The 24,337-nt window shown below is 38.5% G+C and overlaps 1 protein-coding gene across 2 annotated transcripts in view; it reads right to left on the bottom strand.

The window, feature by feature from the left end:
• The window catches only part of LOC118019694 (protein argonaute-3-like), a 127,582-nt gene extending 104,111 nt beyond the window's left edge, over window positions 1–23,471 (bottom strand). For both annotated transcript variants that reach the window (XM_035019108.1, XM_035019109.1), the window contains exon 1: window positions 23,080–23,471. In XM_035019108.1, the coding sequence (XP_034874999.1) occupies window positions 23,080–23,098 (19 nt within the window). In that variant the 5' untranslated portion in view covers window positions 23,099–23,471. The remainder of the gene's footprint in view (window positions 1–23,079) is intronic.
• Between the last annotated feature and the right edge of the window lie 866 nt (window positions 23,472–24,337).

Raw genomic sequence — 24,337 nt, forward strand, 5'->3', positions numbered from 1 at the left:
ACAGAATAGGAAAAAAGTAAATATACCCCAATTCAACATACGATGCTAGAAAAACTCTGATACTAAAACCTGACAAAAACATTATGAAAAAGGAAAATAAATGAAATCATAGGACAATACCATTCATGAATATACCTGCAAAAGACCTAAACAAAATGTTAAGTGAATCTAGCAATGTATCAAAAGGATACTGCATCTTTTTTTTTTAAGATTTTATTTATTTGACAGAGAGAGCGAGAGAGGGAACACAAGTAGGGGGAGTGGGAGAGGGAGAAGCAGGCTTCCCGCTGAGCAGGGAGCCCAATGCAGGGCTCGATCCCAGGACTCTGGGATCATGACCTGAGCCGAAGGCAGACGCTTAACCACTGAGCCACCCAGGCGCCCCAGGATAATGCATCTTGACCAAGATGAATTTATTATCAGGAATTAAAAGTTGGGTTAACAACAACTCTTTTTTTCACTTTGGATAAAAGTACATTAAAGTGCTGCCTATATATATATATATATTTTTAGTTTTGTTTTCATATATTTGTAAAACCTCTTTTGAGGACATTACCTTTCCTGTTAACCTAGATAATACTGATAATATCCTAGGTAACATGGAGTAATTCTAGACTAGGTCACAGTTGTGGCTCTGCCATTTACCTAACCACTTGACCTCTGTCAAGTATTAGTAGCCCTGAAACTCCTATTTTCTGATCTATAACATGGGAATAATACCTGATCTGCCCCTTTCTTGTGAATCTTATCAGGATCAAATTAGAAAATGTACAACAGTGGGGCACCTCGCTGGCTCAGCTGGTTGGGCATCTGCCTTTGGCTCAGGTCATGATCCCAGGGTCCTGGGATGGAGCACTGCATCGGGCTCCCTGCTCAGCAGAGTGTCTGTTCTGCCCCTTCCCCTGCTCATGCTTGTGTGCTCTCTCTGAAATAAATAAAATCTTTAAAAAATATATTTTTAAAAAGAAAGAAAATGCACAATAGCTAAAATGTATCAAGCTCTTACCATATCTCAGGCAATGCGCTGTATGCTTTATATGCATTATCTCATTTAATCTTCATACAAACCCTACAGTGATTTATAGATGAGGAAAACTGAAGTGATTTGCCTAAAACATCATAGCAGGCAAGTAGGAGAACTGGGATTGGAACCACCCTGTTGAGCTATTTTGTTCCATTGATTTATCTGTCTATCCTTTCTCCAGTAACACACTGTCCTGATTACTATAGTTTTATAGTAAGTACAGTTTTGAAGTCAGGTAGTGTCAGTCTTCTGACATTATTCTCCTTCAATACTATGTAGCTATTCTGGTTATTTTACCTTTCCATACAGACTTTAGAGTCAGTTGATACCTACAAAATAACTTATTGAGATTTTGATTGGGATTATGCTAAATATATAAACCAAGTTCGGAAAAACTGACATCTTTACAATATTGAATCTTCCTATCCATGTACATGGAATATCATCTCCTTATACATTTAGGTATTCTTTGATTTCTTTCATCAGAATTTTGTAGTTTTCCTAATATCTCGCACATACTTTGTTAGATTTATACCTAAGTATGTTGGGCAGGGGTGCTAATATAAATAGTATTGTGCCTTTAATTTCAAATTCCAATTGTTCATTGCTTCACTATAAGGTTACAATTAATCAAGACAGTGTGGTATTAGTCAAAAACCAAAAGATAAGCAGAACAGAAAGTCCCAAAATTGATCCACACAAATAAAATCAACTGATCTTTGACAAAGGAACAAAGGCAATTCAATGGAAAAAGGATAGCCTTTTTCAACAAATGGTGCTGAATAAGGGGATAAACACATGCAAAACAAAAACAACAAAGAAAAAAAAGCATCTAGACACAGCCCTAACATCTTTTTCAAAAGTTAACTCAATGGGGCACCTGGGTGGCTCAGTTGGTTAAGCATCTGACTCCCGATTTCTGCTCAGGTCATGATCTCAGGGTCATGGAATCGAGCCCCTCGTCAGACTGTGCTGAACAAGAAGCCTGCTTAGGATTCTCTCCCCCCACCCCATACCTGCTCTCTTGCACGCACTCTCTAAAACACCAACCAAATAAAAAACCTCAAAATGGCTCATAGACATAAATGTAAAATGCAAAACTATAAAACTCCTAGAAGAGAACACATTTGAAACCCTAGGTGACTTTGTGTTTGGTGATGACACCAAAAGCACAATCCATGAGATAAAAAACTGGTAAGCTTTCATTAAAATTAAACTTCTAATCTGCGAAAGAGAATAAAACACAAGCCACAGAGTGAGAGAAAATATCTGCAAAACACTTAACTGATAAAGAAGTGGTATCCAAAATACACAAAGATCTTTAAACTCATCAATAAAAGCAATTAAAAATAGAAGATCTGAACAGATACTTCACCAAGATATACAGATAGCAAATAAGCATATAAAAAGATGCTCAACATCATGTCATTAGGGAATTGCAAATTTTTTTTTTTAAAGATTTTATTTATTTATTTATTTGAGACAGAGAGAATGAGAGACAGAGAGCATGAGAGGGAGGAGGGTCAGAGGGAGAAGCAGACTCCCTGCCGAGCAGGGAGCCCGATGCGGGACTCGATCCCAGGACTCCAGGATCATGACCTGAGCCGAAGGCAGTCGCTTAACCAACTGAGCCACCCAGGCGCCCGGGAATTGCAAATTTTTTAAAAAAAAGATACCACTACACACCTATACGAATGGCCAAAATCCAAAATACTAACACCAAATGCTGGTAAGAATGTGAAGAACTCTCATTCACTGCTGGAGGGATTGCAAAGTGGTACAGCCACTTGGGACGACAGTTTAGCAGTTTCTTATAAAACTAAACATACTCTTACCATACTATTCAGAAATCATGCTCCTTGATATTTACCCAATTAGTTGAAAACTTATATCCAACAAAAACCTGCACATGAATGTTTACAGTCATAATTGCCAAAACTTGTCCTTCAGTAGGTAATGGATAACTGTGGTACGCCCAGACAGCAGGATATTATTCATCTCTAAAAAGAAATGTATTATTGAGCATGAAAATACATAGAGAAACCTTAAATCCATACTACTAAGTGAAAGAAACCAATCTAAAAAGGCTATGTACTGTCTGATCCAATTATATGACATTTTGGAAAAGGTAAAATTATGAAAACAGTAAGATCAATGGTTTCCAGGGCTTCATGGGGTGGAAGGAAGATTCCAAAGTTTTATGGGGTAGAAGCAAGGAATAGGTGGAGCACAGGGGATTTTAATTCTACTCTGTATAGTACTGTAATGATGGATACATGTCACCACACATTTGTCAAAACCCACAGAATGCATAACACAAAGAGTGAATCCTAATGCAGACCACAGACTTTAGATAAGAATAATGTATCAATATTGGATCCCTAATTGTAATAAATGTAACAAACTAAAGCAATAATAAGGGGAACTGGTTGGAAGGGGAGTAAGGGGGTATATGGGAATGCCTGTTACTTTCCAATTTTTCTATAAACTCAAACTCCTAAAAAAATCTATTAATTTTTAAAAAATGCATGTGCACTTTGACCTAGTAATTCCATTTCTAAGTATTTATCTACACATATACTTCCACATGCAAAAAATGACATTTGTACAAGGATATCCTTGTCTGCAGCATTACTTGGAATAACAAAAAACAATGAAATGTGAGCCCAATGAGGGTGGGAGTTTTGTCTGTTTCCTTCACTGATCTATAATGTCCAGAACCATTCCTGGCATACAGTAAAAAAATAAAATGTGTTAAATAAATGAGATGAATAAATCAGAGCCCAATTAATGTTACAACTATGCAATAGAATATGTAACTAACATTAAAAAGAATAGAAAAGAAAAACAGAGAAGCTCCTTAGTATCAATAGATAGTAATATGAAAAGATATGAAAAAAACAATGCAGAATAGGGTATATAACACATGTTCATTTGCATGAAGAAACAGAATATACATTCTTATTATACATATATAACATACAGTCATATTATACAGTGTACATACTATTGTCCACCAAAGTAGTGGGAGCAATGATTGTCTTCAGAGAGGGAACTAGATGGCTGGGGGCCTAAGAAAGAAGATTGATTTTTTTTTCCCTGTATAGTCTATTCTGATACCTAATACTTGTTTCTGTAACACAAATCAGCATATATGCAATTGTAAGTAGGGAAATTATGTCACTTTAGCACAGACGTTACTTTGGTTCATATGTGATTTTCTTCAGCTTGTTAATGCTTTTGCATTACCAAGTGATAGCAGTTGAATACAGAGTACACTAACAATGAATACAACAAACAACAGAGGAATACAGTGTTGTCCGTGATACTCATTACATGTAAGGTCTTCCCTCTGGTTCAGTTTGGCCACATGCTTGGACTCAGAATAGCTTTGGCATGATTTCCTCTGAAATTTGTGCTATTTGCCTTTATCTCAGTAATTTGGCACTCTCAGACCTTCCTCACATCCCATTTCATCAAGCTACCATCATCTTTTTCAACATCTTAAAGTCCTATGCGTATACTACTCATTCATTAGAACTTTGTTTTTGCTTCTACTAGTGTATTTTTAAAGAGATATTCACACTATACAATTCACCCATTTAAAGTATACAATTAAATGGCTTTTAGCATATTCACAGAATTGTGCAACCATCATAATCAATTTTAGAACATCTTCCTCACCCCAAAAAGAAATCCTGCATCCCTTCACCATCACCTCCCCATTCCCCCCAACCAAAGGCAATCATTAATCTACTTTGTCTCTATAGATTTGCCTATTCTGGACATTTCACATAAATGGAGTCATATAATAGGTGCTCCTTTATAACTAACTCCTTTCATTTAGCATGTTTTCAAGGTTCATCCACCTTGTGGCATATATCAAACTTCATTCCTTTTTATTCACCAATAATTTTTCATTGTTTGGATATACCACATTTATTTATCCATTCACCATTTGATGGACATTTTGATTGTTTCCACTTTTTGGCTTTTATAATAAATAATGCTGCTATGAACACTCATATCATGTCCTTATATGGACATAAGTTTTCTCTTCCCTTGAGTAGATTCCTAGGGATGGAATTGCCTTTTCAGGAACTGCTGGAATGTTTTCCAATCATTATGAATTTAATATGTTTAACTGTTACAGTATTTTTATTAGAATTTTCAGTTTCTATTATATTCTAGTTACAAAGTTGCACAGATTTTTTTTTCTTAAGATTTCATTTTTAAGTAATCTCCACACCCAATGTGGGCTCAAACTTACAACACTGAGATCAAGAGTCACATGCTCTATCTACCAAATGAGCCAGCCAGGAGCCCCAAAGCTGCATAGGTTTTGACTGCTTAGGTTCGAGTCTATTCCCACCCCTGCCCCCATTAAGGCTTAATATGATTGCATATATCACCTGATAGCAGAAACGCCTGTGTATCCCTTTATATCTTTTTGAATTTTGAATTATATGCTATTATTGCCTATTTTTTTTAAATCAAGATAAAGTTTACCTTGCTAATGAAGGTAAACTTAATGGAGGTATCCACTCAGTGGGACATAAGAGTTTTGTTTAGTCTGTTTCACCATCCCTTTCCAAATTACATTCTGGGAAAGAGATTATAATCAGTAGTTGAATATCTCATGTGACAATAAAAGACAGCTGTAAATCTCTACCACTCTTTCCATCAAGAAGTGGTGGCTTTCCTTTCCCCTTGAGTCTGGGTTGTCCCTGGACTTCCAGAATGCAGAAATAGTTACACTGCATAACTTCTGAGACTTAAAAAGATCTGCAGCTTCTGCCTTTGTCTTTTGGAATGCGACTTCTTAGAACCCAGGCTCCATGCTGTAAGGAAGCCCAATGTGCCACATGGAAAGACCAAACTATAGAAGAGCCCAGACTCCCCAGACTCTTCCCCCTTCTCTCCCACTTCCAGCCGATGGTACCAGTTGATCTTCTAGCCACAAAATCCTGAGAAATAATAAACCTCTGCTGTTTGTTTTAACTTCACTAATACAGTGATGGATAACTAAAACATTCATCATTGTAGAAAAATATGGAGAAAATATCTCATTATAAGAAAAACAATGGCATAATACACTAATGTATTTAAGTTTATATAGTTTCTTTGCTCACTACCAATCCTTTCCAACTCCAAGTCTCCCTTCTTCAGGTTTCAAATTCATCTTTTGTTATTCTAATGCATGTCTTTAAATAGTGTTATGCAAAAAGGCATGGGGGATAGGGATAGATTTTCCAAGCCTTTACACATTTAAGAATGTCTGGTGAGGGGTGGGAGGGATGGGGTGGCTGGGTGACAGACACTGGGGAGGGTATATGCTATGATGAGTGCTGTGAATTGTGTAAGACTGATGAATCACAGACCTGTACCTCTGAAACAAATAATACATTATATGTTAAAAAAGAAAAGAAAAAGAAGATAGTAGGAAGGGAAAAATGAAGGGGGGGAAATCGGAGGGGGAGAAGAACCATGAGAGACTATGGACTCTGAGAAACAAACTGAGGGTTCTAGAGGGGAGGGGGGTGGGGGGATGGGTTGGCCTGGTGATGGGTATTAAAGAGGGCATGTACTGAATGGAGCACTGGGTGTTATACGCAAACAATGAATCATGGAACACTACATCAAAAACTAATGATGTGGGCGCCTGGGTGGCTCAGTTGGTTAAGCGACTGCCTTTGGCTCAGGTCATGATCCTGGAGTCCCAGGATCGAGTCTCGCATCGGGCTCCCTGCTCAGCGGGGAGTCTGCTTCTCCCTCTGGCCCTCCCCCTCTCATGTGCTCTCTCTCTCTCTCAAATAAATAAATAAAATCTTAAAAAAAAAAAAAAAACTAATGATGTAATGTATGGTGATTAATATAACATAAAAAAAACTAATGATGTAACGTATGGTGATTAGCATAACATTAAAAAAAAAAAAAAAAGAATGTCTGTTACTTTCATATACAAACTCCCTGAAATGAACCCATACATTCAACAATTTGATCTTCAAATTTCCATAGACATTGTCTTCTAGTATTTGGTATTGTGATTGCTTTTTCTGTATGCATTCTTTATAAGTGAAACTTGAGAATCCATAAATATGTCCTTGTGTGGTTCTCCGTTAGCTTGAAACATAATACATTTTTTTTTTTAAGATTTTATTTATTTGACAGAGAGAGAGAGAGTGCATGTGAGCGAGCGCACAAGCAAGGAGAGGGGCAGGCAGAGGGAGAAGCTGGTTCCCCACGGAGCAGAGAGCCTGATGCGTGGGAGGGAGGCCTGGATTCCAGAATCCTGGGATCATGACCTGAGCTGAAGGCAGATGCTTAACCAAATGAGCCACCCAGGTGCCTGAAACATATGTTTAATTTTCAGTTGAGATCAATATTTCAGAAAGGTTCCGTTATTTATTTTTTATCTTTCGCAAACACCTCTAAAATTTGCCCTCAGGAGCCTGCATGCATGGATTTTATATCCAACCCAGTTGTTACTATAGCCCTATAAATATAGTTGTTTAAGGGTGCCTGGGTGGCTCAGTCGGTTAAGCATCTGACTTTGACTCAGGTCATGATCTCAGGGTCCTGGGATGGAGCCTTGTGTTGGGCTCTCTGCTGAGTAGGGAGTCTGCTTCTCCCTCTCCCTCTCCCCCTTCCCCCTGCTTGTGTTCTGTCTCTCTCTCATAAATAAAATCTTTAAAAAATATGTAGTTGTTGGGATGCCTGTGTGGCTCAGTCGGTTAAGCGCCTGCCTTCAGCTCAGGTCATGATCCCAGGGTGCTGGGAGAGTCCCTTGCTCAGCGGGAGCCTACTTCTTCCTCTGCCTGCTGCTTCCCCTGCTTATGCATTCTCTCACATACTCTCTCTGACAAAATCTTAAAAACAACAATAAAAACATATATGTGTAGTTGTTTGTAAATATTTGTTTAAGTTTGAAACTGACAGCTTCCATATCTGAAGTCTGTGATTTTGTTTTCTTTGTCTGTTGTCTTTTTTGCTCATGGTATTTTGTTAGCATGTATATCTGGTCATTGTACTTGAAAAGTTAATTTGTAGAAATAATTTGAGAACTAGGATAAAGATATATTCCTCAAGAAAAGATCTGCATTTGTTTCTGTCAGGTGCCTGGGAATACTACCAGTTCAGTGCAACTTAAAACAAATTCAAGATTATAATAAAGGCTTCCAGTGAGGGTCATCCATTTCAAGATTAGTTTCACCCTCAGTATAACATTTGAGGGTCCCAGTTTATGGCACAGAGGTCTCCTGTATAATCTCCATCATGTGCAGACTCTGGACTTCAATTTCTGTTCACTTCACATCTTCAGGCATCAAAATTTAAAGTTTCCAAAATCAGCAAATGTCCTCAGGAAAAAAGTGGCTTTTATGGTCATTACTTCTCTGGGTTTCTATTTCTCTTCCATTTTAACCTGGTAATTACAGGCATACACGACAGAACTGAATTTTTTCCTGTAAAGTATCTCTTGGTTTTTAAAATCTAAACTTCTTAGAATATATTTAAACATCTTTCAATATAATTTTTTCAAATTATTCTTATATAGCAAATATTTACACTATGTCCCCCAAACTCAATACAACCTTTTTTTTAAGACAATGTATAAAGAAAAGTTTTAAGTCCAGTGCATTTGACAGAATATCAGACATCACAAGTACAAGTTTTTTTGGTTTTGTTTTCATTTTAATTAAAGCTAATTAACATATAGTGTACTATTAGGTTCAGGGTGCACATATAAGTTTTTTATTTTTTTATTATTTATTTATTATTTGAAAGGGAGAAGCAGAGGGAGAGGGAGAAGCAGACTCCCTGCTGAGCAAGGAGCCTGATGTGGGGCTCAATCCCAGGACCCTAAGATCATGAACTGAACCGAAGGCAGATGCTTAACTGACTGAACCACCCAGGCACCCCGCAGGGTCACATATAAGTTTTTTAAAGCCTGCTGAGTATCAACAGAGGGAATGTGCTGCTGGTGCTTAAAAAAAAGTCATGAAGCCTCATGGTAACCAAAAAAGAATAACCCTACGGTAGATATATAAAAGATAAAGAAAAAAAAAAAATCTAAGCACCCATTAAAGAAAACCATCATGAAGAGAGCAGAGAAGAAAGGAATGGCAGAACTACAAAACAGCATGAAAACAATTAGCAAAATAGCAATTAAGTACATACCTATCAATAATTTCTTTAAATGTAAATGGACTAAGACAAGTGGAGTGGCTGAATTAAAAAAAACAAGACCCATCTATTTGCTGCCTACAAGAGAAGCACTTCAGATGTAACAACACAAAAAGACTGAAAATGAAGGGCTGAAAAAATAAATTCTACATAAATGAAAATCAAAAAATCATCTCCAAAACTTATGTCAAGGAGTTTACCACCTGTTTTTTTCAAGGAGTTTTATGGTTTCAAGTCTTACATTCAAGTCTTTAATCCACTTTGAGTTAATTTTTGTGTATGACGTAAGATAGGGAAGCAGTTTCATTCTTTTGCATATGGCTATCTAGTTTTCCCAATACTATTTATTGAAGAGACAGACTGTCCTTTCCCCACTGTACATTCTTGGCTTCTTTGTCAAAAATTAATTGACCATTTAACATGTAGGTTTATCCCTGAGTTCTCTATTCTGTTCCATTGACCTATGTATCTATTTTTATGCCAATACCATACTGTTTTGATTACTGCAGCTTTGTAATATAGTTTGGAATCAGGGAACATGATGTGTCCAGTTTTGTTGTTCTTTCTCAAGATTGCTTGGGCTATTTGTGGTCTTTTGTGGTTTGATACAAATTTTAGAATTGTTTGTTCTATTTCTGTAGAAAATGCCAATGGAATTTTGATAGGGATTATACTGAACCTGCAGATTGCTTTAGACAGTATGGACATTTTTCCAATATTAATTTTTCCAACACATGAGCACTTTCCATTTATTTGAGTTGTCTTCAGTTTCTTTTATCAACGTCTTACAGTTTTCACTACACGTTTTTCACCTCCTTAGCTAAATTTAATCCTAGGTATTTTGTTCTTTTTGATTCAACTGAAGAGACTATTTTCTTAATTTCTCTTTCTGATAGATCGTTACTTAGTGTACAAAAATATAACAAATTTTTTGTATATTGATTTTATATCCTGCAACTTTACTGAATTCATTTATGAGATCTGACAGTTTTTTGGTGGAGTCTTTCAGGTTTTCTATATATGTCATTTGCAAATAGTGACATCTTCTTCCTTTCAGATTAGGATGCCTTTTATTTCTTCTTCTTGCCTAATTGTTCTGGCTAGTACTTCTAGTACCATGTTCAATGAAAGTGGCAAGGGTCAGTGTCCTTGTCTTGTTCCTGACCTTAGAGGAAAACTTCTCAGCTTTTTACTGTTGAATACGATATTGGCTGTGGCCTTATCATGTATGGCCCTTATTGTGTTGAAGGATGTTCAGCTGTCTCATTTTAAAAATGAGATAAAACTATATATTCTAGGGGCGCCTGGCTGGCTCAGTCGGTTAGGCGTCCGCTTTCAGCTCAGGTCATGATCCCAGGGTCCTGGGATCGAGCCCCACATCGGGCTCCTTGCTCAGCGTGGAGGCTGCTTCTCCCTCTCCCTCTGCCTGCCGCTCCCACTGCTTGTGCTCTCGCACACTCCCTCTCTCTCTGTGAAATAAATAAAGTCTTGCATTCTAGATGTGCCTGGCTTTAAGTTATTAAAAAAACCCAGTTCTTTAACAAATACTAACAAGCATCTACAACATGTCACACAATACACTAAGTACACTTCCCTGCATTAAGCACCTAGTATATGAAGGGAGGTGGACAGGGAAACAGTATACAGAACTTTTTTCCCCTTCATATCAATTTCAGAAGTAGACTTACCAAATCAAAGGGGAGGAACAAAAATGTTTCTGACTCTTGATATTTACTGCCAAACTAGCAAGTGAATACATTATTATCACCAGATCTCTCTCTCTTACCCTCTCTAGCATTAGGCATTACAATTTTAAAATACCTTCTATGTGTTAAAAAATAACTTTCTGCTATTTTATTTACAAATGATTACTATCAAGATTGGCTTAAAAATAGTATTTTACTCTTCCTATATACCCCATTCTCTTATGAAACTCACTGCCCCCATTGATATTTAAAAAAAACAAAAACAAAACATAGGGACACCTGGCTGGCTCAGTTGGAGGAGCATATAGCTCTTGATCTCAGGGTCATAAGTTTGAGCCCCATGGTGGGTGTAGAGATCGTTTAAATAAATAAAACTTAGAAGAAAATAAAAAAACATAAAAGGTCATTTATCTACTTTAAATATTTATTGAACAATTACTGTGCTCAAGTTTTTATAGATACACAGATTAATTAATAAGTCACAATTATTTGCTTTAAGTAGTTCCTAATATATTGGGAGGGATATTCCATCTTAATACTTAAGGAAAGTTCACATTAACAATAGCTACCTTTACTCTTAAATATTTTTTTAAAGATTTATTTATTTATTTCAGAAGAGAGAGAGCACATGTGCATGAGCGGGAGGCAGAGAAGAGGGAGAGGGAAAGAATCTCAAGCAGACTCCCTGCTGAGCAAGAGCCCCACGTGGGGCTCAATCCCATGACCCTGAGATCACAACCTGAGCTGAAATCAAGAGTCTGGCACTTAACTGACTGAGCCACCCAAGCACCCCTACCTTTATTATTAAATACTTGAAATATATTATGTGATTTCTTGCAACATAACTTTTGAGGCAGGTACTATAATGAGGAAACTGAGGCATAGGGAGATTAGAAACCATTATCACAGTTAGAAAGTGGCAAAGCCAGGATTTGCAAATAGTCGATCTGATTCAGAGCCTACCATTACACTACACCATTATACCACTACACTACTACAAATTAACATCTGCTGATAGTCTATCATTCATTAAGTCATTCATTCATTGACTCATTAATTTGTTCAACAAATCATTGCCTCCAACTGTCAAGCACTGTTCAGGTTCAGGTGAACAATAGTTTTAATAATATTAACAGAGAGCTGGTCTTCATGAAGCTTTATGGAAGGGTTGGATAGGCAGATTAGATTGCACTTCTTTTTTGCTAGTCAGGTAGGAGTAAGTGCTATAAAGAAAAATAAAATACGTTAAGGTATCCGGATAGGGATACCTTAACACCTAGGGATACCGCCTAGGTGGCTCAGTCACTTAAGCATCTGACTCTTGATTTCGGCTCAGGTAATCTCAGGGTTGTGAGACAGAGCCCTGCATCAAGCTCTGCGTTGGACATGGAACCTACTTAAGATCCTCTCTTTCCCTCTCCCTCTGCCCCTCACAGCGTCCCCCCCAAATAAATAAAATATGTTAAGGGGATAGAAAGTGGGGGTTGGAACAGAATAGGTAGTTAATTATTTGATGGGTTTGTCAAAGAAGGCCTCTTTAAAAGGGTGACAAGTTGGCAGAAAACAGAGGAAGTGAGAAAAAGAGTCATGTGGACATCTGGAAGAACATTCCAGCAGACTCTGCACTGAGTGTGTAGCCCGACACACTCAAGTATATACACCGAACTATAAAGGAAAAAGCAGAAGCTTGCTTGGGGAACAGCAAAGAAATCACTATGCCTGAAGCACAGTGAGCAAGAAGAGAATAAGAGATGAGGTCAGAGAGTGAATGGGAGATCAGATCATACAGGATTTGAAAACCATGAGGCAGTCTTTGGATTGTATTCTGAGACATAAGAAGTCAACAAAGGGTCAAGAAGCATTATGATCTGACTTGAATTTATTTTTAAAACAATCACTCTGGCTGCTGCGTGAAGAAACTATACGTAAAGGTACAAGCAAAGAGACCAGTTAGTAGGCTAGTTGATTGTCCAAGCAAAGGTTAATGACGGCTGGGGGTGAGGTGGTACCAGCTGGGGAATAATGTTGATGTGGAAAATATTTACAAGGTAGACCTGACGGGAACGGCTAATGGATTAGGCGTGTGGTTTGAGAGAAAAGAGCTCTCAAGGATGGTTTTGGTTTTGTGTTGTTTTTTGGTCTAAGCAGCTGAAAGAATGGAAGTGTCCTTTACTGAGTTAAGAAAGACTCAGTGATTGGAGCAAGTTTGGAGAGGAAATCAAGAGAATTTTTAGGACATGCTAAGTTTGATGGGTTTATACAATGAGGTGTCTAGTAAGCAGTTAGCTGGTGTAAAGTTCAAGGGAGAGGTCCAGGCTAGAGAAATAAGTGTGAGTGTCCTCGGCATAGTAATGGTATTCGAAACCACTGGACTAGAGATTACCCGAACTGTGGTAAGATACAGAAGAACACTAAGCCCTGGAATACTCCCAATGTTTAGAGATTGGGGAAATGAAGAGGGCAGAGCAAAGGAGGCAGAAAAGTGATATCCAGTAAGGTTGAGGAGAACCTGGAGAGAGCGGCACCCAGGAAGAAACGGAAAAAAGTGTTTCAGGGCACCTGGGTGGCGCAGTCAGTTAAGTATGCAAATCTTGGTTTCAGCTCAGGTTGTGATCTCAGGGTCATGAGACTGAGTCCTGTGTCGGGCTACACACTCAGTGCAGAGTCTACTTGAGATTTTCTCTCCCTCTCCCTCTGCCCCTCCTGCTTGTGCTTTCTCTCTCTCTAAAAATTAAATAAATAAATCTAAAAAAAAAAAAGTGTTTCAAGAAGTAAGCAATTTAATCAAATGAAGTCAAAGAAAATGAACATCTGGGAACTGACTACTGGGTTTAGCCAACTCTGTGTTGACCTTGATAAGAGCAATTTCAGCAAAGTGATGGGAACCAAAAATTCACTGGAGTTAAGTTCAAAAAGAATGCCCTGAACATGATCAAGACTTTAGGTCCTAGCAATTAACAGTAAATTGAAAGGAACATGTTAAATTACACAATGAAGATGGAACCAGCAAAATCCAGACTGTGGTAAGTCTAAAAGGACAAACAATCCATAAAGTACATGGGGGGATGGGGGAGGGAAGGATAGAAAACTTACAGATTAAAAGACATATCAATCACGAATGGATAAAAAAGAGGTGGTATGTGTACACACACACACACACACACACACACACGCCATTGCAACTGAATATTACTAAGACATAAAAAAGAATGAAATCTTGCCATTTGCAACAACATGGATGGATCTAGAGAGTATAATGCTAAGTGAAACAGGTTAGTCAGAGAAAGACAAATGCCGTATTTCACACATACATGGAATTTAAGAAACAAAACAAAACAAAAGAAAAAAAGAGGAAAAAAACCAGACTCCTAAATATAGGAAACAAACTGGTGGTTACTAGAGGGGAGGAGGGTGGGGGATGGGTGAAATTGGTGAAGGGGATTAGGAGTATACTTACCATGATGAGCACTGAGTAATGTATAGAACTGTTGAATCACTATATTGTACACATGAAACTAATATTACACTGTACATTAATTATACTGAATTTAAAAAAGACAATCAAGCACAATCTGTGAAACTTACTTGGATCCGAACTCAAAAATGAAAAAATAAATAAAAGGCAGACTAAAAAAAAGTATAGCTGAGACAAGTAGGAATTTGAACACTGACTAGATATTTGATACAGACTATTATTTTGCTGTGATAATGGTACTATGGTTTATTTTAAAAGCCTGTATCTTCTGTAAATACTTAGTAGATATTTATGAATGAAATAGTATCATGGGTAGAATATGCTTCAAAAAAATATAAGGGATGGGAAATTAGAAGGGACACAATTGGATGTGGGTTGATGATCGCTGGGTTTGGGTGATGGATACATGGTAGTTTATTACATAATTCTACCTATTTTTATACATCCTCAATTCTCTATAAGTCTCCAAAAACAGAAGAAAAGAAGTGCCATTTCCTTTGCATACTTAAACTCTTTTTACCATCCCATTGTACAAACAAGGAAATTAAGGTTAAGGAAGATTAAAGGTACAGCCCAAAGTCACAGTTAACTTTTTTAATAGACTATTAAAAAAATACATTTGTATATATTTGAGAGAGAGAGAGAGCATGCACATGTGTGTACACGAGCAGGGAGAGGAGCAGAGCCTCACGTGGGGCTCGATCTCACGACCTGAGCCAAAATCAAGAATCCAATGCCCAACCAACTGTGCCACCCAGGCACCCCTAGACTTTATTTTTTACAGCAATTTTAGGTTCACATCAAAATCAAGCAGATGGTAGATTGCCCATATGCCTCCTGCCCACACATACCCATAAGCCTCCCAATCAACATCCCCACATCAGAGTGGTAAGTTTGTTACAATCACTGAATCTACAATGACACATCATTATCAAGTCAGTTAATTTGAGAGCCAGGATTTGTCTCTAAAACCCATGCTTTGTATACTATATCACACTGCCAATTTTTCCCCCATTATTTTGCCGGGTGCTATTTATACAAACTGGCAAAAAACCAAAATTGTTCCATGAATAAGCAATGTAACAAACTCTACAGTTATTATAAAATCATCATCATCATTAAGTATCCAAAAAATATTTTAATGTAAATTAATGAAGCAATATATTTGCTTACAACAAATTATACTTCCAGTGAAACACATTTCAGTTTTTTTTCTTTTTTTTTTTTTAAAGATTTTATTTATTTATTTGAGAAAGAGAATGAGATAGAGAGAGCATGAGAAGGGGGAGGGTCAGAGGGAGAAGCAGACCCCCCGCTGAGCAGGGAGCCCGATGCGGGACTCGATCCCGGGACTCCAGGATCACGACCTGAGCCGAAGGCAGTCGCTTAACCGACTGAGCCACCCAGGCGCCCCATATTTCAGTTTTTTTAACAAATACATATATTGCCCACTAGATTTGGAGATATAATTACACAGAAATACAAAGCACTATCTGGGACTTCTCTCCACTTCAGATGTTTTAGTAGTTATAGGAAGTACTGGCTAATATCAACTCACCACATTAAACCTCAAACATAAAACAATACATGTTCAAAGGATATTTGTGTATATGTTGTTCACTGACCTAACAGTCTACATGTACTAGTTTTTTTCTTTTTCTTTTTTTTTTAATAAATAATAAATAAATAAATCAGGAACTTTAGTTAAGGATAAACATGTACTAGTTTTGAGTCCAAAGCTAAATGACAGCCTACAGCAAATGTGAATGATGAAAAACAGTGAATAAACCAACCACAGCTTATACTATAGCCTATTATGAAAATAATGGATTTTCACTGGTAACTTCTGCTTCAGTGTTCATGGAATAATACATCTTGTTTCAACAATTCTACTTCTAGGAATTTATCCTAAAGCAATCACTGGACCACAATACAAACATATATATTAGGATACTTACCAAAGTCTTATTTATAATGAAAAACAAAAAAGAAAGAAACCTAACCCACCATCAATGAGATTGATTAAATATGTACTGAGTATAGACTATCACATTGCTGTAAAAATGTAAGTATTATTATGGAAAAAATGTCCAGGACACATTATGGAGTAGAAAAAACAGGTTAAAAACAATATAATGGATGGAGATATGGATGGATGTCTCGGAAGCTATACAAGAAAAATACTAGCAATGGTTTTTTTTTTCCCCCAAATTTTATTATGTTATGTTAATCACCATATATTACATCATTAGTTTTTGATGCAGTGTTCCATGATTCATTGTTTGCATATAACACCCAGTGCTCCCAATGCAATGGTTTTATCCAGAGGATGGGATATTATTTTCACTTTCTTTCTTTTTTTTTTTTTTTTAAGATTTATCCATTTATTTGAGAGAGTGAGAGAGCACAAGGGGAAGGGCAGAGAGGGAGAGAAAGTCACAAGCAGGCTCCACTGAGTGAGGAGCCCATCGCAGGGTTCAATCTCATAACCTTGAGATCATGACCCGAGCCGAAACCAAGAGTCAGAGACTCAACCCACTGTACCTCCCAGGTGCCCCTTCACTTTCTATTTTAGACTTTCCTATATTGTTTGCTTCTTTAAAATAATAAATAAGTATTTTTAGACCCAGGAAAAATTTTGATTTGTTTTGGAAAAATGTATTGTGTTGGCTTCAAATTTTGACATAATAAAATGCCTGTTTACTACATAAACCCACAAGGCTAAGCAGTAAACATTAGCATGAGATTTTAGTAACCCCCCACCTACTAATTCTACCTATTCATTCAATGAACCTCTACAAACAGTGCACTTATTACTATATTACATTTATTATTTCACTAGAGCTAAATAATCACTTGCAGAAATTCAGCCTGCTGAGGGTAAAATTTCTCAGATGGCAGTACTGAAGAACTGTTAAAAAGGCATTTTGCCCCTTGAAAACAAGAGAGCACATTACCCAAGTATGTCCTGCACAATGGAAATGCCTTGAGATTTATTTCATAATTAAAGGTTGGGTAGCTTCTGAAAAACTGTGATCAGCCAAGCAAAAATTTTAGAAAATTTTTGAGTAATTTTAGAGGAATGCCACTTTTATGTTAAATATACGGATAGAAATCAAGTCTTAATTTAGAAACCAGAAATTTCTTTTAAGAAAAGGAAAAAAAAAGAAGACTTCATTGCTAAGGTATAAGCCCATTTTGCAATCTATTCTTTAACCTTTTTTAAAAATTCAGATACACTAATGAACTTCTTTTATTAGATGATTTAGAAATCAGTTAAAATATCAAGTATTGGTAATGACTCAAAAATAGTATTATATAAGCCTACAATTGAGAACATTTTCTTGAAAAATTTCTTCCACAAATGAAAAACATAAAAATATCCCATGTTTATATTCTAGATACCTTCTGACTTCTCAAGAACCTGACAACTTAGAAACAATGTAGGAAAAAAACTGGCTGATTCAAAACAAAGAATTCTTCCAAATTATTTCACTATTATTTCAGAATAATGTAAATAATTTTGTATTGTAATCAAATGACAATAAGCTCAAATTAAGAGAAAACATCAGTGTGACATGGTTTTGCTAAATCTCAACAGACTTTTTTTTTAAAGCAATGGATAGCCAAAGAAAGTTATTAATATTAACACAGATAATGGCAGAAAACTACAGAAACTCCAAATACAGAAAGGCTGTTCATGTATCCTAACAGCATAACCATTATGGTTGAAAAACTACACAATATTCTTTCTCACATCTGTTTTGTTAATGAGCCAAGGATGGGGGTCTATTGGGTATCCTAGACAACTGAATTAGAAGTAGGAATGTCTGGTGAATGCTGTTTATCCCAACAAACTGAGACTACATAGGTTTAGAAAGAATACTATTCTTAAATAAATTATATTTTTAGTTTTACCTTCTCCCAAAATGAACTATCACTTGCCTTATTCTCCCATCTATCAAAAAAAACACAAAAAACAAAAAACTTATAAATTACTTTAGATCTTAGGTGGTTTTTTTTAAATATTTTTATTTATTTTTTTCCAACAGAGAGAGAGACAGCGAGAGAGGGAACACAAGCAGGGGGAGTGGGAGAGGGAGAAGCAGGCTTCCCGCGGAGCAGGGAGCCCAATGTGGGACTTGATCCCAGGACCCTGGGATCATGACCTGAGCTGAAGGCAGATGCTTAACGACTGAGCCACCCAGGCGCCCTTTAGATCTTAGTTTTAAGTATTATTAGAGAAAATGTTTCGTTAGATTAACAAAATATTTAATTACTTCATCTTTCAGATAGATCCTCAAATATTTTAAGACTATAAGAACCTATGTGAAAAAAGATGGCTATAATATGAAGAAACACAGTCTTCAACTAGAATACAATAGTTTTATGACAGTTTAGCAAGAATTCTATTCTGAACTATGGTTTTTCCATATACAACAGAGACCTTTTCCAGGAAATGTCCCCTTTACAGGGCCCCAGGCCTCTCTGCATGCTATCAGGCCAGGCTTATAGAACCAAACGAACACAATGTCCCCACTGGAAAACATTATTGAATATAACCTAAATTTAAATTCACAACTTGGTACATAAAATTTTCCAAAAGAGCAAAAGGGAGTAGCATCTTGAAATGATTTCATTCATTCTAGCAGCTTTCCTAAATTACTTAATTCCTTAATTTTTTTTCCTCTTTTGAATAGAGATTTACTAGTTTGAAATCTGGCTTAGAAATTTAAAGAGTGGGGCGCCTGGGTGGCTCAGTCAGTTAAGCGGCTGCCTTTGGCTCAGGTCATGATCCCAGGGTCCTGGGATCGAGCCCCGCATCAGGCTCCATGCTCGCATCGGGCTCCATGCTCAGCAGAAGCCTGCTTCTCCCTCTCCCACTCCCCCTACTCTCTGGCGCGCGCGGTCTCTCTCTCTGTCAAATACATAAATAAAATCTTTAAAAAAAAAAAAAAGAAATTTAAAGAGTGATCAGGGTGATGGAATCATGGATAATGTTTAAAAGTTTTCATCACATTAAGCAAATCACGTTTGAGGGTTACTTATATGTTCTTTTTCTCCTTTAAGTCTTTGTTTAAAAGAACAAAGTTGTTTCTTGCCTCCTTTTCAATTTTCCCTCAGGGGAAAAAAAATCCATCACTGTAAGAGAAATTCAATTCTAAAACAAAAATCAAAATAATCTTGCATATTTTTGTTAAGTCCCACTGCCAGTCAAGAGCAGCAAAATAGTAGGAAAAAGTTATGGTGGCCACTCAAGAACAGCACAAACTTAAATTTAAGTGGCAACCAAGTAGAAAAACCTTTTGCATGTTCAAAATTCATGCCCTCCAGACAGAGCAGCATTTTGACAATTTTTCTTCAAGACAAAAATCTACAAATGAGAAAGCATATCCCACAGTGATTAAAAAAGATTATTTTAAATATTAAACTGAGAACCTAATGGCATTATATATTTTAGTATTTTGAATCCACAACTTTTATTCATCTCATTCAAACTTAGTTTCCATATACGCAACTTCTGTTCCTTTGGAACTTGTTCTCAAATGATTTTTCTAGATTATTTTATTATTATTTTTAAGTAGGCTCCACGTGTGGAGCCCAACGTGGGGCTTTAACTCATGACCCTAAGACCAAGACTGAGCTGGGAAAGACTTAAGACAAGGGACTGAGCTACCCAGGCGACCCTAGATTTTTATTAGTAAAGAAATGCAGAGCCTTAAGACCACTTTGCAGATCCAAACATGAACTTAAAAGTATCACTAAGAAACATGGTCTATTCACTCCTGCAACACTGTATAAGACAACTACCAAATATATCAAATCACTTTGCATATCATTAATTTAAAGTAACAGTAAACGTTTTTCTTCCATTGGTAGGTGAGTACAATTCCTTCTGCCCTAAACAATAGTCTGACATCACCTAAACATACAGACTAGAGTAGTAAGGTTCTAAAACACTGCTACTCAGGAGAACAGATATCTCAATGAACATTTCTGCTGCTTCTATTGACACTTACTTAGAATTAAAACATATACTTTTAGTCCAAATGTAACTAAACTCTAAAAAACAGGGTTTCATCAGAAGTTCCTCTAGCCAAGGAGTCACAGGCACAGAAACAAAACTATTGTTATATTTAAAAACCAACTGTGCCAGCTTCTCTGGTTAAATGAAAGTTCACAAAGTTCTAAATCAGAACAATGTACAGGACACCCTAAAAAATAACTTAAAGTATTACATGCAAAAAAGGAAGACAAATACTAACTTTTAGTGAGGAATGGTTCACCAAGAAACAATTATATAGCATTTGTATCCTAAGTCCAAGTCCTCCAATGTAATTTAAGTTTTCTATGTATCTTCTCAACAACTAGAATTTAAAACATCCTATCAGAAGGTAATACCTAAGAATCTCCACACACACAAAAAAAACCCTTAGAACAAAATTGGAGCAAAGATCCAACATTTACTCAACAAACTACCAGAGAACATTTATGTCTAAAAAAGTGTTTTTAAGTAATCTCTACACCCAAGGTGGGGCTCAAACTCACAAATGAGATCAAGTGTCACGTGCTCTACCAACTGAGCCAACAAGGCACGCAGATGTCTAAAACATTTTAAACCAAAATATGTACCTGTCAAATTCTTTTTTTTTTAGTGTTATTTTTAAGTAATCTCCACATCCAATGTGCGGCTCGAACTCACAACCCTGAGATCAAGAGTCTCATGCTCCACCAACTAAGCCAGGCGGGCACCCCGGTACCTGTGAAATACTTGATTTAAAACTCAGTTGCATGTTTTGCCCAACTATGCTTTCAATTTCACAATGCAGTGTAACAATTACATAAGTCTCAGGAAGAATGAAAATTTTGTTTTTGATGATGACAATTCTGAGCCAAATAATAATACTTCATCTTCATTAGACTACAGTTAATCATGTATAAACTGCAATGAAGAGCAAACTTTGAGTTTCAAGATGGTCAAGCATATGGCTGATATTATCTAATTCTACCTCCTCAGATGTGAAGATAGTTAAACGGGTATATATTTCAGTAATGGCATATGCAAAAAGAAGATGTAAAACTTATCTATAGCTCAGGAATTCACAGGAGCATTTACTGAATCATACTTGGCTAGCTGGACCAGTTGGCTAGGTGATTGGACTTCAGAAGTATTTTCTAAGACGTTGTCCATACATTGGGGCATAATTTCATATGAAAAACCCAAAAGAGAAAAAAACTAAAAAACAAAAACTATCTTTAAAACTCAGGGTGATTAATAAAGTATTTAACTTTCATGCTTTGTTTTCCAGGCTTGACAAGAGGACAGTTATGTAAAAGTCACCCATAGCCCTAGATCATTATATTCACTAAACAATAAGATACAAAATTAAAAAACAAAGCCAGGCACAGTTTCAGAAATATACAAATCAGTGATAAACAAATGAAAGTATAAAACTCTTCACAATCTATAGACAAAGTATCCCTTTTTAAGAAAATATGATGACAAAAAATGAAGCATGCAAAAGAGAAATGGGAGAAAAGGATTAGAGAAAATCTCATATAATAAAACTTGCAATAATCCCCTCTCCCCATCCCATCTCTACAAATTTGTGCTGTTTGCATCTATTGACAATTATACGTCTTAACCTAATTAACAGATCCTTTATCATCATTAGGTCACTGGTTTCTTTTATTATTTAAGTTTCTCTCATATTCAAGTACCTCCCAAACTGGCAAAACGAGATGTGAAATTCAGGAACTTGTGATCCCATCAGTAACAAGACACCCCCTACCTCAATGTTTTGAAAATTAACTTATAAATGTGTTACTGTCTGGATAAAACATACTATGAAATTTAACATATTAAGTATGATCTTTTGGAAAGCAAACCATTATGTAACACCTACTTTATATCTCTCAATTAATTACTTCCGAATCATAAAGAGTGCTTTTTCTTTTTCAAGGTAAGTACTGCCCATGTTGCAATTTTTCTCAAGACTGCCGTTTTCCTAAGGAGAGAAAGCAGTTTTTTTAAATTCCAAATTTCCAGGAATATGATAACCGCTTCTCTAGGGAATAGGGAATGAAAAAAAATATTGTCAGCAATTTTAAGATCCACCTCCTCACGTAAGCAGTAATCCGGGCCAATATGACATTTCCGAAATCCTCGGGAACTACATACCATGCTGCCACAAACATCAGAAGAGAACTCGGGGATGGAGGAAATGCCATCTTGCATTTGACGTTGTGCTTACACCTATTTAAAACTTAATTCCCACCGTTATCTCCATGTAGCTTCACAACTACCCTAAGAGGTGAGAGAGAGCCGACCGCCCAGTGCCTCCTTGGGACACACAACCCGGTTATAAGGAAGCGCACACCGTTACACCTTCAATCGGAATAACAAAAGCGACGACAAACCCTTCTAGACTCGAGAAAAAAAAGAGTAATATCGCCTGGAGAACCCCAAACTTCAATCCTTTAAGCAGTGTCCCCTCCCCACAGTTTCGCCTACTCAGGGGCCCCGGGGAACTGCGGCGGGTCTGCGGGGAGGCGGAGGAGGGGCCGGGCGGGGGACGGGAGGAGAAGCCGCCCGGACCGCGCTCACCACGCGCACCTGGGCCGGGAGGGAGCGACGATGCTCTGGGGATAACCCCCGCCCACTGGGCCAGCCGCTCGGACTTGCTCACCTGCGGAGCCGATTTCCATTCATGGAGCTGGGGGGAGTGCTTCGAACGAGAAGGGCGCCCACCACTGGGGGCAAGGAGGCAGCGCAGGGGGCGACGCGGTGCGACAGGCACCCTCACTCGGCCCTAGGACGAGCTGGCGATGGCTTCTCCTCAGCAACCGCACTCCGAAAGCTCTTGTCGGGAAGAGCCGCCGTGGGGAGGCAGCACGCGACTATGCGAGAGGAAGGAGAAGCGTGAGACGAGAAAAGGAGTGCCCCGTGCGGAACTTGCGTCGCCCGCGGCCGCTGACGCTCCCACCTCCCCTCCACGACTGCGGCGCCGCCGCCGACCTCCCCGGGGGCCGCCCCCGGAAACCCGCTGGCGTCAGTTCCGCTGCCCGGGCTCGCCCGACGTCCAAGCCTCGCCTCTCCGCCCCAAGCCGTGCGGGCGCGACGTCGGTGCGGGCGCGGCCGGCGCGGAGGACGCGGGGGCGGTGTCGGGGAGCGGGGGCCGGGCCTGGGCGGAGCTTGGGGCACGCGCGGCGGGCGGGCCCTCCCACGGTCTTCTGCAGGGCCGTGCCTGCCGGAGACAACTCGGAGGAGCTGGACTCGTAGCACCACCCCAGCGTGGGGCGGTGCCTGCCGGAGGCGACGTCGCAGGGGGTGGTGTAGCTTACCTGGGGAGGAGCCTACCTGGAGCGTGGCCGGTCTGTGGTGCGGGGCCCCGACCCGCAGCGCAGTGACCGGGGCCGAACACGTCTAGGGCAGAGCCGCCCTCCTTACGGAGCCCTCCCGCCCCGCCCAGCTTGGGCGGCACCTCGCGCCTCCTCCTCAGTAAGCGGTCAAGTGACCACCACAATTGATCATTCCGAGTCTGTTGCTTTGACGACCGTGGAGGGAGGGAGGCGGGGGTGTGTACAGTTTAGCTTGGGAAAAGAGTATTGAGAAACAAGACATTACACAAACATCACATCGGATAATTTCCTCGTTTAGAACGCTTTAATAGCGTCTCGTCACACTGAGGTCAAACTCTTCCAGGACCAAAACGCACCGAGTAAACGGACACTTCCTTTCTCCTCAACAAGACTTTCCCTCACCACTATGCTACAGCCATACTGGTCTGCTTCTGATTCCCACTATGGGCAAAACGCATCCCTTTCCGACTCGGCGCCCCTCTGCTTTTGGTTCTCTTGGCCAGGAACAGAGCCTCTCCTTTCCCTCCACCCTCACGTTGTCTTCTTCCCTCCCCTGCCCGCCGCTTCTTTTTCTCTCTCAACCTT

The sequence above is a fragment of the Mirounga leonina genome, unplaced genomic scaffold, assembly GCF_011800145.1.
Source record: "Mirounga leonina isolate KUSES-001 unplaced genomic scaffold, KU_Mleo_1.0 Mir_173, whole genome shotgun sequence".
Classification (NCBI taxonomy): Eukaryota; Metazoa; Chordata; class Mammalia; order Carnivora; family Phocidae; genus Mirounga; species Mirounga leonina.